This window comes from Armigeres subalbatus, chromosome 3, assembly GCF_024139115.2.
Source record: "Armigeres subalbatus isolate Guangzhou_Male chromosome 3, GZ_Asu_2, whole genome shotgun sequence".
Taxonomy (NCBI): Eukaryota; Metazoa; Arthropoda; class Insecta; order Diptera; family Culicidae; genus Armigeres; species Armigeres subalbatus.
Window position 1 is genome coordinate 96,197,393 of NC_085141.1, and position 14,815 is coordinate 96,212,207.

At 43.0% G+C, this 14,815-nt stretch overlaps 1 protein-coding gene across 1 annotated transcript in view; it reads left to right on the forward strand.

Moving 5' to 3' along the window:
- Positions 1–14,815, forward strand: part of LOC134221816 (nephrin) — a 368,748-nt gene that overhangs the window by 41,778 nt on the left and 312,155 nt on the right. Inside the window, exon 3 of the mRNA XM_062700993.1 lies at positions 4,066–4,271. Coding sequence (XP_062556977.1) covers positions 4,066–4,271 — 206 coding nt within the window. The remainder of the gene's footprint in view (positions 1–4,065; positions 4,272–14,815) is intronic.

The following is a 14,815-nucleotide window of genomic DNA, read 5'->3' on the forward strand; positions in this document are numbered from 1 at the left end:
GTTGGTGAAATAATTATTTTTTCATATAAATATTGAGGTGTTCACAAATTACTTAACGCTGTAAGGATAGGGAGGTGTCAAGCCGTGCGTTACGATTCATACAAACCAATTAAACCTTCCATATCCAAAATCTTCAGATTTAGCGTTACGTTATTTGTGAATGAATCCATTGCGGATATTCCGAAGGACCATTTGGTGACATGAATAACAATGTCAATGTTGTACTCAGAATGTACATACGAAAGCTGAAAAAAATGGCCAATTTTGAATGTTCTTGAATTCCGTTTCCTTAGGGTTCTTTAACAAAATCCGTAACGCTGAATTTGATAATTTTGATACCCCACCCTCCCTCTCGTAATATATGGAAGGTTAATTTTGTTTTGTACGGATCGTAACGCTTGGTCTGATTTCCTTATTTCCCCTAAAGCGTTACGTTATTTGTGAACGGTGCCTTAGGAAAGCGAGAAAGTAACTATCATTACTAGGTGTCTTGCACATATTGGATTCGTTACGGATACACAAAGATAATATTTCTATTTTTGTAAGATGGGTAAAAATATTACTCCGGATGATCGAGCCATTTTTTTCCGGTTAATCGAGCCCGGGATGATCGAGCCTCCGGTTAATTGAGCCTCCGGATAATCGAGTTCGACCTGTACAGTCGGGATTCGCTGGTTGGGATTTTAATTCTTGGGTCACTTTTAGTTGGGCCTCCGCTGGTTGGGCCATGGCCCAACTAAAAAGCAACCGTATGTCAAAATTCAATGTAAACACGGAAAATGGGATTGGGCGTCACTGGACATCATTTGTGATGTTCCAGTCGGAATACACGTGTTCAAATGACTGTCAGTTGACCCAACTAAAAAACCGGATTCGTTAGTTTGGGCCGAGGTCGTGGCCCAACCAGCGAATCACGACTGTATTTCGATTAGGTGAATTTTGTTGATGGCCTGTGTTGCTAAAATTCGTAAAAAGTACTTTTTGAACGTTGTTGATCTTTCTGTTGACTAGTTTAAGGATGCGAGTTCAGCGAGGAGTTCATTAAAGAGAGTTTTATTGGTTTAGTTAAGGATGGATCACAGTTCTGCGTGAAAAGACACCCGCGTTCAAGTGCGTTGTTGGAATGCTCGCAAGACAAATGGTGTTATTGTGGATCGGAATTATCAGAAATCTGCGTGGTGGAACGCCCTTCAGTAGATTTTTCCTCTGCGTTGGTGGGACGCCCGCAAGGAGAATAGTGTTATTGTGGATCAGAATGATCACAATTCAGCGTGGTCGGACGCCCACATTCAGTAAATTCTTCCTATGCGTTGGTACGACGCCCGCAAGAAGCATGGAGTTATTGTAGATCGGAATGATCACATTTCTGCGTGGTGGAACGCCCTTCAGTAGATTCTTCCTCTGCGTTGGTGGGACGCCCGTAAAAAGAATAGTGTTCTTGTGAATCGGAATGACCACAATTTTGGCGTGGTGGAACGCCCGAATTTAAGTTGTCTTTCTCTGCGTTGGTGGGACGTCCGCAAGAAGAGTCATATTACTACAGACCGGAATGATGAGATTTTTGTAGTAGATCGTCCGCAGGCTAGATTTTTATTTCTCCACAATGATAGAACGCCAACAAGAATTATGATTTTATCGTGGATTCGTAAGGTGCCCATGAAGATTGATTGCATTGAGAAAAAATATCCGCCCATGGTTAAAACAGTTTATTGATACTATTCCGGTTCGGTTTCTAGTTTTTGTTGTTGGTTGTCTGACATTCATAGCTACACATTTAAATAGACGTATGCGCAAAGAAGGTAAAGGTAGTATGTATTAGTATTGATGATTTGTACTAGAAGCAAAAGAGGGTTAATAAAAATGGTGTTTCCATTGCGATTTACCACTGCACGGGAATGTCTTGAGAATGATGTTCCATATTTAGGTTGGGCAACCATAATGACGGGGTATCCATAGTGTTTTTCAATTACCAAATCAGACGCTCGCTGTACAATAATGCGCCGGAAGTGATTGTTTGATTCAAGATGCCTTTTTATCATAGTGAGAGAGTAACCCCATTACTAATAATATGTCGGTAAAGTTAATTTTTTGTTTGAACATAGATGCCAACCGTTTTTTTTAGAGAAAAGGGAGGATGTGTGGCGTTGGACAGGCTTATAAACATGAACAAGTCTAATATACTGTTCCTCAGTCACATAACAGATCGTAGCAGCCATCGCAAGTAAGAGACACATTCGCAGTCAGTCAACTCCTCCTTCATCATGAGGTGAGTCGCGAGTGCAAGCAATGTAAACATGATGGGTGATTCATATGTGCGATGTTGAATTGCACACCCGGGAAACTCATACTATAGATAAAGAGATACAGTTTAAGCTTCTCGATTGGGCACGTAGTTTTGAAGTTTCGTTCTATGAAACATAAAATTGCAAACGATTATATGCTCTGATGATTACAGTTCTATTTGCTATCATATATTACTACATAATTTCTAGGCAATTTCATGTATTGCACGTTCATCAAACATTCATTGAAAAAACATTGAAATTCATCCTAGAGCTTCGTGATTTTTTGTAACTATATTCATTCCGGCGATTTGTGTGTGCCAGCAATAGCGAAAGTCTCTTGTAACTCCTAATGACAATGGGTCGTATGAATAAAAAGTAGTAAGTTCAACTTTACTACATTTTCAGTGGTAAACGTCACTTGTGGAACATGTTCGTATGAATAAAAGAGACTTTACTACACTACACATTTCGAACATACTACAAACAACTGATTCGGTATGAATAAAACAAGAGTTTACTACTGATTTCTTGTAGTCTGCTCAAGACGTTGCTACTCATGTTTCAAATGCAGATTATTCATCAGAATCGAAGCGAATCGGCTTTGTTCTTGAAAATAGAAGTCCAATTTAGGGAAAACAAACAAAACAGACATGTCTTTTGTTGATTAGCCGCAAAAAAATGATGAAATCATCATCGTCATCATGGGGTCTATTTTGTTTTGACGTTTCTCCGTGTAGTAAATGGTAGTAAACTGTAGTAAAGGCTAAGTTCGAATGTAGCATATGCCATAAGTTCGAAAATGTTTTTATTCATATCAAACATGTAGTTTTCTCTGCGGACTTTATTTTTGAGTAGATACTACAAGCGCTGAGTTTTGCTACTTTTTATTCATACGACCCATTGGGTCCTCCGGGAAATTCGGAACATCCACAAAATGGACAATCTTTCGTAAAATTGGTCAATTCCAATTCCACCGAAGGAAGATTGCCTCCAATACATTTTTCAAACTAATTTTTTTCCCTATATACCTACATAAATTTAAATCGAGTTCTCAAATATTATTCAAAAACAGTTCTTGTCGGAATTGTGTGAAATTTCTCAAACAGAAGATTCCGGTGAGATGTGCTATCCAGTTGAGTTTGTAAGGAAATGGCTGTGCGTATGAAAAATATCTGGAAGGTACCTATTTGATAATTACTTAGTTGTGCGGTAAGATGCGTGGCTACAAAGTAAGACCAAGCTGAACTTGGTAGGGTTTGATTTCCGGTTTGGTCAAGGCAATTTTCTGGTTAGAAAGTTTTTCGATTTTTTTGGGCATAAATGTATCATCGTGTTAGCCTCATGCAAAAATGGAATTCGTCTCAGAAACTTTTCAGTTAACAATCATGGAAGTGCTTGATGAACGCTTAGCTGCGAGGCAGGATTATTGTGCCAGTCGGAGAAAGAGGAAGAGTTTGATTCATTCGTCGATCTATGTTTAGTTTTCACTATCCGAGTCAAAGTTTGGTTTTCGACAGATTTTATATACAACTTTCTCTTAGGAACGAAAAAGATTAATCAAAACATGTTGAAAACTACGGTGGTTTCATAAATGGTTTATTAAATTGTAGAAGTTCTCAGAAGCTGCTTGCTCCGCCTACAGTTCACAGTTTCAAGCGGTTGAAATGAAATATTAATTTTTATTATTTTTTTCTTCTCTGAGCATTTCATTACCAAAATATGCTTTTCACAGTTCCGAGTAAACTCTAACCATTTTCGTATTCTTGTCTGTCGTTTCCAGCTTCGACGCTCGAGATTCCACGCGCGAGGGCTCGCACCGGAGCTCGAACACATCCTTCGACGGGCGGGCCAGCTTCTACCCGAGCCGGACGCCAGCGGTGCTGGAGATCCGGCAGACGAAAAACTCAGACAGCGGCGTGTATCGCTGTCGCGTGGATTTCCACAAAAGTCCCACGCGTAACACCCGGGTGCAGCTCTCCGTTATAAGTAAGTACACGTGTTTCTCGCGAATTCGTCCGCCAATCTCGGCGGATGGCAATTTAATTTGATTCATTTCATTTTACAAATGTTCTGCTGGATTGGAGTAGTTGGCTCGAAACGTTAATCGAACAAGTCGCTCGGTGCTGCAAATTGGAGCAGAACATATGTTTTCCGTTACGTTTCGGGGTTAATTCGGTGGGTATTGATATCGTTTCGTTCCGCATATCTTTTGGGTGTTTAATCTGGAATCTGGAAATTAACATATCATTGCAACAAACCTTTTGCCAAATCATTATTGATAGCTAATGGATATGTCGACGTTGTAAGACAGAACCGAACCCACCAAAGGGGGATTTACTCAGTTTTACGCCACCGCAAAATTCTTTCAGACGACCCAGTTCACAGCGTAAATCATCATAAAGTATTACCCCCGGGGGAACGGCTGGCATTCGGTTGAATTATCCTCGTTTTCCGTGGTTGGTCTGGCGCGTGGAAACGAACAGCCAACGTTCCAATCCAGTGCCTCTAATCGAATTTTTCCGGGATCGGTCGTTCCGTCTCCAGAGGGTGCCGGTTCGCTTCGCACCAGGGTGAGAGCGGTTGATAGTTTGATTACACAATGTCGGTTTTTCGAATTTGCCTGATGCATCGGAACGTAATGCAAGTTTCGGAAGAGGAACAATGTGGTTAAGATGTAATCAAGCGCACTTATATCCGGACGCTGCTGTGAACAAGCAAGACGGTATGTCTTCAACCCTCCTGGAAGGGCGCTCATGAGGAAGAGGTAAATGTTGGAATAAAGTTGCCAATTATTTTGGTTCACTGGGGTTCAATTGGAATGTGCCAGTTTGAATAAGTTTTATCGAGGGTGTGTCGAATGATGTCGTTGATTGGAGGCAAACAAGAGCAGTGATTAAATTTGCGGCGACAAAGTTGAACGTCAGAGTGCATATAAAGAAGTTAGTGTGTTTCGTGAGTTCTTGCTGAGCAATGGAGCAGATACTTTAATTGGACATAAATTGATTGCACTTTCAAGTTTTATGGCATCGTATTGACACTGGACAAGAGAAAGGAAAGTTGTGAACGCAATGTAAATTGTAGTTGATTAAAACTTCAAAAGCTTTTGTCGACCAGTAACACAGCTTGCTCATGTGTAACGGTCTAAGCAACAATTCTGTTAAATGCTATTTTGCTTACGGAAAAGCATTTGACAAATTGATTTACCGTAATACAAATTGGCAAACTTGTTTCTCTTTGAATGTCTGTAACGCACCTACCTTGTCTGGATGACCAGCGAAAAGTCATCTGAGCACTTGAAAGAGCATTTTTTCTAGCTGTTTACCACTCAGATGGTTCACGCGAGCATTAACAGAGCCGGCTACTGGATCGAGAAATGGACGCATCAGAAGCATCTTAAGACGGTTTGGTGACGGTCATACATCTTTCAGTAGACATACTTCTACTCCAAATAACCAGATGTCTGCTCATCCCACGTGGAGAATTGTTGAAAATGCCCTATAAGGAAAACTACCAGCGAGTGTGAGATTACTTCATTTCATTTTTCATTCATTTATTTAGTTAACATCTAAACAGATAACACTGAATCAACAATTTGACGCCACAATACACGGTTCGAGGCCGCATCTCTCCATCCTCGGATACGCCCCACGCTCGCCAAGTCGTTCTGCACCTGGTCTGCCCATCTCGCTCGCTGCGCTCCACGCCGTCTCGTACCTGCCGGATCGGAAGCGAACACCATCTTTGCAGGGTTGCTGTCCGGCATTCTTGCAACATGTCCTGCCCATCGTACCCTTCCGGCTTTAGCTACCTTCTGGATACTGGGTTCGCCGTAGAGTTGGGCGAGCTCATGGTTCATTCTTCGCCGCCACACACCGTCTTCTTGCACACCGCCAAAGATGGTCCTAAGCACCCGTCTCTCGAATACTCCGAGTGCTTGCAAGTCCTCCTCGAGCATTGTCCATGTTTCATGTCCGTAGAGGACAACCGGTCTTATAAGCGTCTTGTACATGACACATTTGGTGCGGTGGCGAATCTTTTTCGACCGCAGTTTCTTCTGGAGCCCGTAGTAGGCCCGACTTCCACTGATGATGCGCCTTCGTATTTCACGACTAACGTTGTTGTCAGCCGTTAGCAAGGATCCGAGGTAGACGAATTCCTCGACCACCTCGAAGGTATCCCCGTCTATCGTAACACTGCTTCCCAGGCGGGCCCTGTCGCGCTCGGTTCCGCCCACAAGCATGTACTTTGTCTTTGACGCATTCACCACCAGTCTAACTTTTGTTGCTTCACGTTTCAGGCGGGTGTACAGTTCTGCCACCTTTGCAAATGTTCGGCCGACAATGTCCATGTCATCCGCGAAGCAAATAAATTGACTGGATCTGTTGAAAATCGTACCCCGGCTATTACACCCGGCTCTCCGCATGATACCTTCTAGCGCAATGTTGAACAACAGGCACGAAAGTCCATCACCTTGTCTTAGTCCCCGGCGGGATTCGAACGAACTGGAGTGTTCGCCCGAAATCTTCACACAGTTTTGCACACCATCCACCGTTGCTTTGATCAGTCTGGTAAGCTTCGCAGGGAAGCTGTTCTCGTCCATAATTTTCCATAGCTCTACGCGGTCTATACTGTCGTATGCCGCCTTGAAATCAACGAACAGATGGTGCGTTGGGACCTGGTATTCACGGCATTTTTGAAGGATTTGCCGTACAGTAAAGATCTGGTCCGTTGTCGAGCGGCCGTCAACGAAGCCGGCTTGATAACTTCCCACGAACTCGTTCACTAATGGTGACAGACGACGGAAGATGATCTGGGATATCACTTTGTAGGCGGCATTAAGGATGGTGATCGCTCGAAAGTTCTCACACTCCAGTTTGTCGCCTTTCTTGTAGATGGGGCATATAACCCCTTCCTTCCACTCCTCCGGTAGCTGTTCGGTTTCCCAGATTCTGACTATCAGTTTGTGCAGGCAAGTGGCCAGCTTTTCCGGGCCCATCTTGATGAGCTCAGCTCCGATACCATCCTTACCAGCTGCTTTATTGGTCTTTAGCTGTTGAATGGCATCCTTAACTTCCCTCAAGGTGGGGCTGGTTGGCTTCCATCGTCCGCTGAACTGACGTTGTCATCTCCTCCGCTGCCTTGACTTTCACTGCCTGTACTCTCAGCGCCATTCAGATGTTCCTCGTAGTGCTGCTTCCACCTTTCGATCACCACACGTTCGTCCGTCAAGATGCTCCCATCCTTATCCCGGCACATTTCGGCTCGCGGCACGAAGATTACTTGGAGATTACTTGGAGGTAGGATAATTCTGTCCCAATCAACCATGAGCTGTAACAACAAAGTGTATGTAGTACTGCGGTTTACAGGATTATCTTCCATGAAACCGGGAACCGATAATCGGTATGTACAAGAAAGTGCTTCTTGTTTGAGATGTATGTGTAGTGGGGCCAAGTTGAAGAGAACCTCGAGAGCAGCCGTGTGAGTCGAAGAGAACTCACCAGTCATTGCCATTAGGCAAATTCTTTGAAGATGGCATAGTTTTGACTGAATTATCCTCACTTCACAACTTCAACATTTATGTGAACAGCAACGATGAATCCAAGTCAGTATCGTATCAAGAACGTCAAAAACGAAACACAGAGTACACTGAGAAAAACGCATAAAGCGAATCCATATAGGTGACAATTTGATGGAAAATATTTTAGAGTGTAATATGCATCACTGGAACCTTTTATTGAATACGGTTAGTTGTAAAAAATACTAAACTACAAATATTTCACTCTTTAAAGGTATACGAGCAAAAATACGAAATACAACAAAATGTTACTCAATTTTCAAATTTTTTTTTTTTTATAAATGTGTAGAACTTGAAAAATTGACTTTAAACCACATTTAACCATGCATTCAAGTTTATATTATTGATCAACATCAAAAACTTTTCGAAATATGATCAAAAATAATCAAAGTACCCCGCACGGAAGAAATAAACTACCCAATAGTGAGTTTAATTCACCCAACCTCGAACATCCGTACGGGTAGCCAAAATTGAGTAAGTAGGGTCGAAGTAGTTTGCCTTTACTCCCATGTTAAAAAAGTACCCAACGGAAAATTTAATCACCCAAATGTAAGTTTAATTCACTCAATTTCGACCTCAGGTAATAAAACTCAAAATTGGCTTCCCGTATTGAACTGGCGTCGTTGGATTGTTTGGCTCTTTTGTTTTTGACAACAAAAGAAAAAGTGAATGAAAGTGAAGAGAAAAAATCATAAGGGTTGTGTACAAGACACGACCGCCCGACGTAAACTACGTAAAACAGTTTGGTGAAATGAGAATCTAGTGCCAGTGCAAGAATACATATTTGCAGCAGCTATCTACAATACGCGCTCGTTATTCTGCTACGAACGGCAACGTAATTCGGCTACGACGTCGTACTTTGAACAAATTCGTCTCGCCTCAATCTTCCTATGTTTAAAATGGTGTCCATGAGAAGAATCGATTAATTCCCAATAATACATATTTCGAATAACGACGACTAACGACCACACGACCCACGCCATAGGCTGGAATAACAAAACCAAATAAGAATCTTGAAAGAATTAAACTTGACTGCCACTGAAGCAATCCATGCGAATACATATTTGTAGCATCTCCCTCCGACGCGCGCTCGTGGTTCTGCTACGGACGCCAGGCAACTTCATGGCGTCTCCAAGCGGTTAATTTGCACTTTGAAAAAAGTTCGCCTCGCCTCAATCTTCCTTTGCATAGAATGAGAAGAACCGATTTTTCCAATTATACCATATGTATTTGGAATAAAATTTGCTCAGCAACTCCGCCGATGCTTAGAGATGTCGTAAAATCTCGATTAATCGATTAGTAACTAATCGATTACTCTCGATTCTTGACGATTATTGAATCGATTCATCGTTGAGTAGTAATCGAATCAAAATTAATCGATTATCATAACGATGAATCGATTAATTGAAGTAATCGAAATCTAATAGTTGTCGTAAAATCCCGATTAATCGATTACTCTCGATTCTTGTCGATTATTGAATCGATTCATCGTTGAGTAGTAATCGAATCAAATTTAATCACAACAAATAATCGATTAATCGAAGTAATCGATTAATTTGCGACATCTCTACCGATGCTGGGACCGCTCTCCGCGATATTTCAAATGAAATGCCACGCGCGCGGGGTAGAGCAGTTTTCTTATAATCAATAAAGATGGCCCATTAGTCCCGCCTCTTTGTTATCCGGTATGACTGCAAATATTGTGTACCCGTCACACACTTACTAAAGGGGCGTGACTACAGGTTTAACTTTATTGATTACAAGAAACCAGCTCTTCCACGCGCGCTAGCCATTTCGTTCGGGATGTCGCGAAAAGCAGATCGTAGTCCCACCATCGGCTTCGGCGGAGCTGCTACCGGAAATTTCATCGATGGTGTGGTTCATGCGGTCGTTCGCGCTCAGATTAAATTTTCTTGTCTGAAGTACTAATGATTGGCTACCATCAGAGAAAGTAGCTCTTAAGTCACAACTTGAGGCGAGATGAATTTTGTTCAAAGTAAAACTTAATTGCTTGGTGATGGCAGATTGTTTTCCATCGGTAGCAGAATCACAAGCGCGCGAATCGTAAGACGCTGCCGATAATTATTCGCGTGAATAGCAGTAACAGTCAAGTGAAATTTCCCCTCAAGATTATAATTCTAGTAGGTAGCCTGCTACTTGTTTAAGGTTTTATTTCCGCCCATGCAAATACATATTTGCAGCTTCTTCTGAAGCGCGCTCGGACCGGCAGTAATGCTATGATTCCGCTACCGATACCAAACAATTATGCTTTGTTCTATGAAAAAAGTTCGTCTTATATCAGCTTTCTCAATCACTTGTCAATTACTGAATCATTGTTCAAAATTAAATCCACAGCAAGAAGAGTAGTTAAGTACTAGATAAACATCATATAATTGAGCTCAGAATCACGCTAGAATATTTCACTGAAGAGCGTTTGCACTATAGACAAATTATTTCAACTTAACCTTCCTCCCAAACATAATGGTGGTTCTGAAAAGATCCGATTCATTCCCAATTATGTGCCTCACCAACAACAACTACTGGACTGCACGACAGCCATCTGATGATTCGGCTCTACGCACGCCGTTAATTGCCAGATCCAAAAATGCTGCTTGTAACACGGATGTAAAGATGTACTGCTCTTCATCCGCACCACCACAGCCGTTGTCGCTAGGACCGCTTCTGGACGCCTTGTTCCGCTTTCCATGAAATCCAGAATGAAAATGACGCGCGCACGCGAAACACGGGGCTTTTTATACACAGAAAACGAAGCAGTGGATCAAAAGGCCCGTACCTTACTGCAATCTGATGTCCGTGTTGGGGATTTATGAACGGGATTGATTATTTTTGAATTTTGCACCCGGTTTGGAAAGAAATAACATTTTCAATAGTTTGCCGTTGATAATTAATAGTTTTAATACAATTAGCAAATTGGTGGAAAGTTTCCAAATCTATTAATAACAAAATCTCGAAAATCCGTCGAAAGATAAAGTCGCCATTACCGTTTGAAATCTTACATGATTTCGTGACGGTCCCCAATTTGGAAATTTTCATTTTGCACCCTGTATCCGAGGCTTCCCCTTAGACGTAGTTGTCAAAATGCGCGAACAATAAACACGTCCGTACGTGCTGCTGTCTCGAACTCGAATGGGCAACGCGCGCGCGGGAGAGCAGTTTTCTTATAATCAATAAAGATGGCTCATTAGTCCCGCCTCTTTGTTGTCCGATATGACTGCAAATATTGTGTAACCGTCACACACTCACCAAAGGGGCGTGGCTACAGGTTCAACTTTATTGATTACAAGAAAGGAGCTCTTCCGCGCGCGCGAGCTATTTAGTTCGAGATGTCGCGGAGAGTAGACCGTGGTACCACCTTCGGCATCGGCGGAGCTCCTACTATTGTCGGGGGGGTTTTTGTTGACCAAATTTTATGAAATTTGGCCACAATATTCTTTGCTATGTTATGATATGATATTTGATATGAAGTACTAACGATCGGCTACCATCAATGAAAGTGGCTCTAAAGGTGACTCGGGGAGGCACGTGTTATTTATCCTATCTTCTGTCTCTTTTTAACATTGTCACCTCGTAATTTTGGAGTGGCGTATTTCGGTTTTCAGTTGTTTGATGTAACTGTAAATGTAGCAGCATGTAGATTGCGAGTAAGCACGCGCCGGTGATACTTTTTCAAAATCATATTTGTTGTAGAAAATATTAAGCATTAATGATAATCAATAGTATCAATAGAATTGGCAAATTGCTGAAGGGTTTCCGAATCGATTGATAAGCAAATGTCGAAAATAAGTTAAAGACGCTATTAGCGTTTGAAATCTATCTTAATTTTTGTGACAGTCTCGAATTTGGAAATTTCCGTTTTAAACCCTGTATCTGAGTCTTCCCATTAGACGAAGTTTACGTCAAAAAATCTGTAGCAAACATCAATACTGACGCCATACAATGTTTTCAGTCATAATGCGAATCAATTTTTTGCATGGTCTCCTTCCGATACTTGCTTGGGATTCAACTACCGACGTTAGCGTTGCGCTTTGAATAAAGTTCATCTCGGAACTGATTTCTTTTTCAACCAACAGGAAAATACAAAATTAGTCTCGCGGGAAAATTTCATGTTGGGCCGACAACATCCAAATCGTTGCAAACGCCACGTTAGTGAATAAATTGCTGTAGCAATCTTCCGATGACAGCCTATGCTCGGACTGGCACTAATGCTATGATTCCGCTACCGATGCCAAACAATTATGCTTTGTTCTATTTAGAAAGTTCGTCTAATATCAACATTCTCAATCACTAAAATCATACAACTCCGAATTACGCTAGAAAATTTCACCGAAGAATTTTCCAGTTCCTAACGGTTGCACTTTATGAAAATTATTTCAACTTAACCTTCCTCCCAAATATAATGATGGTCCTGAAAAGAACCGATTAATTGCCACTTATGTGCAGCCACTGGGCTGCGCGACCGCCATCCGATGATTCGGCTCAACGAACGCCGTCGATTGCCAGATCCGCCGAAGATGGGACACGGATGAAAATGATGTGCTGCTGCTTCCACGACCGCCACCACCACCGACCGAAAAAATTTCATCCGCACCACCACACCGCTGCCCTGGTCCGTTCTCCGTGACATCCAGAATGAAAATGACGCGCGCACGCGAAACACGGGGCTTTATATACACAGGGAAAACGAAGCAGTGGATCTAGTAGTAAAATTCTTCTTTATTGTTTCATTTTCTGTTCTACAATTATTTTTTACATGTACAGTGCTCGGCCGGCTTGGCCCTCCAACTTCAATTTTAAATTTTTATGTTTACATTGTTATTTAAGTGTTAATATGATATATCATGACGGCCTTTAGGAGGCGCTGGTGTGTTTTTTTAAATTTGATAACCTAACTACTATGTACACTAATATTTACAATAAGAAATTTGATAACCTAGATTGGAACTAGCGCCCTAATTGGAGCCTGATCCGAATGCAAGCAACGGACCCTAAACTTTTCTTTACACTCACCAAAGCGTTCATGTAAGGTTTTATTCCGGCCAGACGGTGGACCTCGGATGTTCTTGTCCTGGGAGGTGTTGAGGATCATCCTCAGGAATTTGTTTTGGACCCGTTGAAGTTTGAGGTGGTGGGTTTTAGCGCAGCTCTCCCAGACCGGCATGCCATATTCGATCACAGGGAGGATGATTTGCTTGTAGACAGCAAGCTTATTTTTCAGGGACAATGACGACCGGCGGTTGATCAAAGGTAGAGTAGTTTCAACAAGACGTTACACTTTGTCACCGTTTTGTCAACCTGTTGCCTGAAAATAAGCTTGCTGTCGAGGGTCAAGCCAGGTAGCCGGCCTCATTGGCCCATTCCACGGTCGTGCCATTGAGGATGATTTTACAGTCCCCAGGCGGAACAAGTTTAGGGATTTGGAGTGGGGAAAATGATGACCTGGGTCTTCGCCGCGTTGATACAGATCTTCCAGCTGGTGAGGTACTCTGTCAGGGCATCCAGGCCTCGTTGGAGTTTTGCCACTAGCGCTCTGATCACTCTACCGTTGTAGACGATGGATGTGTCATCTGCGAACAGAGACAGAATGCCGCCTTCTGGAGGTTCTGGCATGTCGGAGGTGAACAGATTGAAAAGGAGGGGCCCGAGGATACTGCCCTTGTTGACGCCTGCGAAGATGTTGTGCGCATTGGAACTCGCTCCGCTGATTGAGACCCGGAATGTCCTTGCCGACAGGTAATTGTTGATGATTTTCACCAGGTAGCTGGGAAGATTGTAGCGTTGTAGTTTGTACACCAGGCCATCATGCCATACATTGTCAAATGCCTTCTCGACATCGAGTAAGGCCATGGCGGATGTTTTCGAGACAAACTTGTTCCGTCTGAGGACGTTGGTAACTCGGGTCAGTTGGTGTACAGTTGACCGACCGCGTCGGAAACCAAACTGTTCCTCGAGCAATATGTTGAGATTTTCGGCAGACTCAAGTAACCGATGATGAATAGCTTTTTCGAATAACTTGGATAACCCTGAGAGAAGGCTGATGGGTCGATAACTTTTGGGGGAGGAAGGATCCTTCCCAGGCTTCCGGATGGGGATGACTTTCGCTGACTTCCAGGACGATGGGAAGTAGCTAAGCCGGAGACACTGATTAAAGATCAGCGAGAGGTGCTCAAAGAACGGAGCACTCATGTGTTTGAGCTCGAGATTCAGGATGCTGTCGAAGCCTGGGGCCTTCATGTTCTTCGACGATTTGATATAGGCCGTCAATTCGTCAGCTGAGATCTCCAACTCCTCCGAGAAGTCGTTGGGAATCATATGGATGTTGTTAGCATGCTCGTTGACGGCTGCTTCGTGTGGACTGACGATGTTCTGCCCAAGATTGTGTGAGCTGACGAAGTGACGACCTATTTCAGCGACCTTCTCTGCAGGAGTTATCAAGCGATCCTTAGAGCCATTATTGTCTAGTGGGATCAAAGGTGGAATGGGCCGAGGCTTGGATTTTAGAATTTTGGTCATTTTCCAGAATGGCTTAGCATAATCTGGGAGAGTGCGGATCTTATTCGAGAAGTCGTTATTTTTGAGGTCCACCATTCTGGCCTTGATAATTTTTGTGATTCGATTGCAGCGTGCCTTAAGCTCAGGCAGTCCAGTACGCTGAAACTGCCTGCGAGTGACATTCCGCAATCGAATCAAATCTTTGGTGAGTGTATCGATGTTTAAGGAGTTGCTTACCTGCCGAGCCGTCGGTACGTGTTGCTCTCGGGCCGCCGTGATCGCCTCCTCGATAGCGCACAGCTGGCGGTCGATACTTTCCGGCGTCTCCGGACGCACCTCGTAGTCGACGGTGTTATCGACGCACTGCTGGAAACGCTGCCAGTTCACTCGGTGGTAGTTCCGCCGTAACTGCTGGTGCCGATTGACCGAGGAGCCCAGTTCCGCC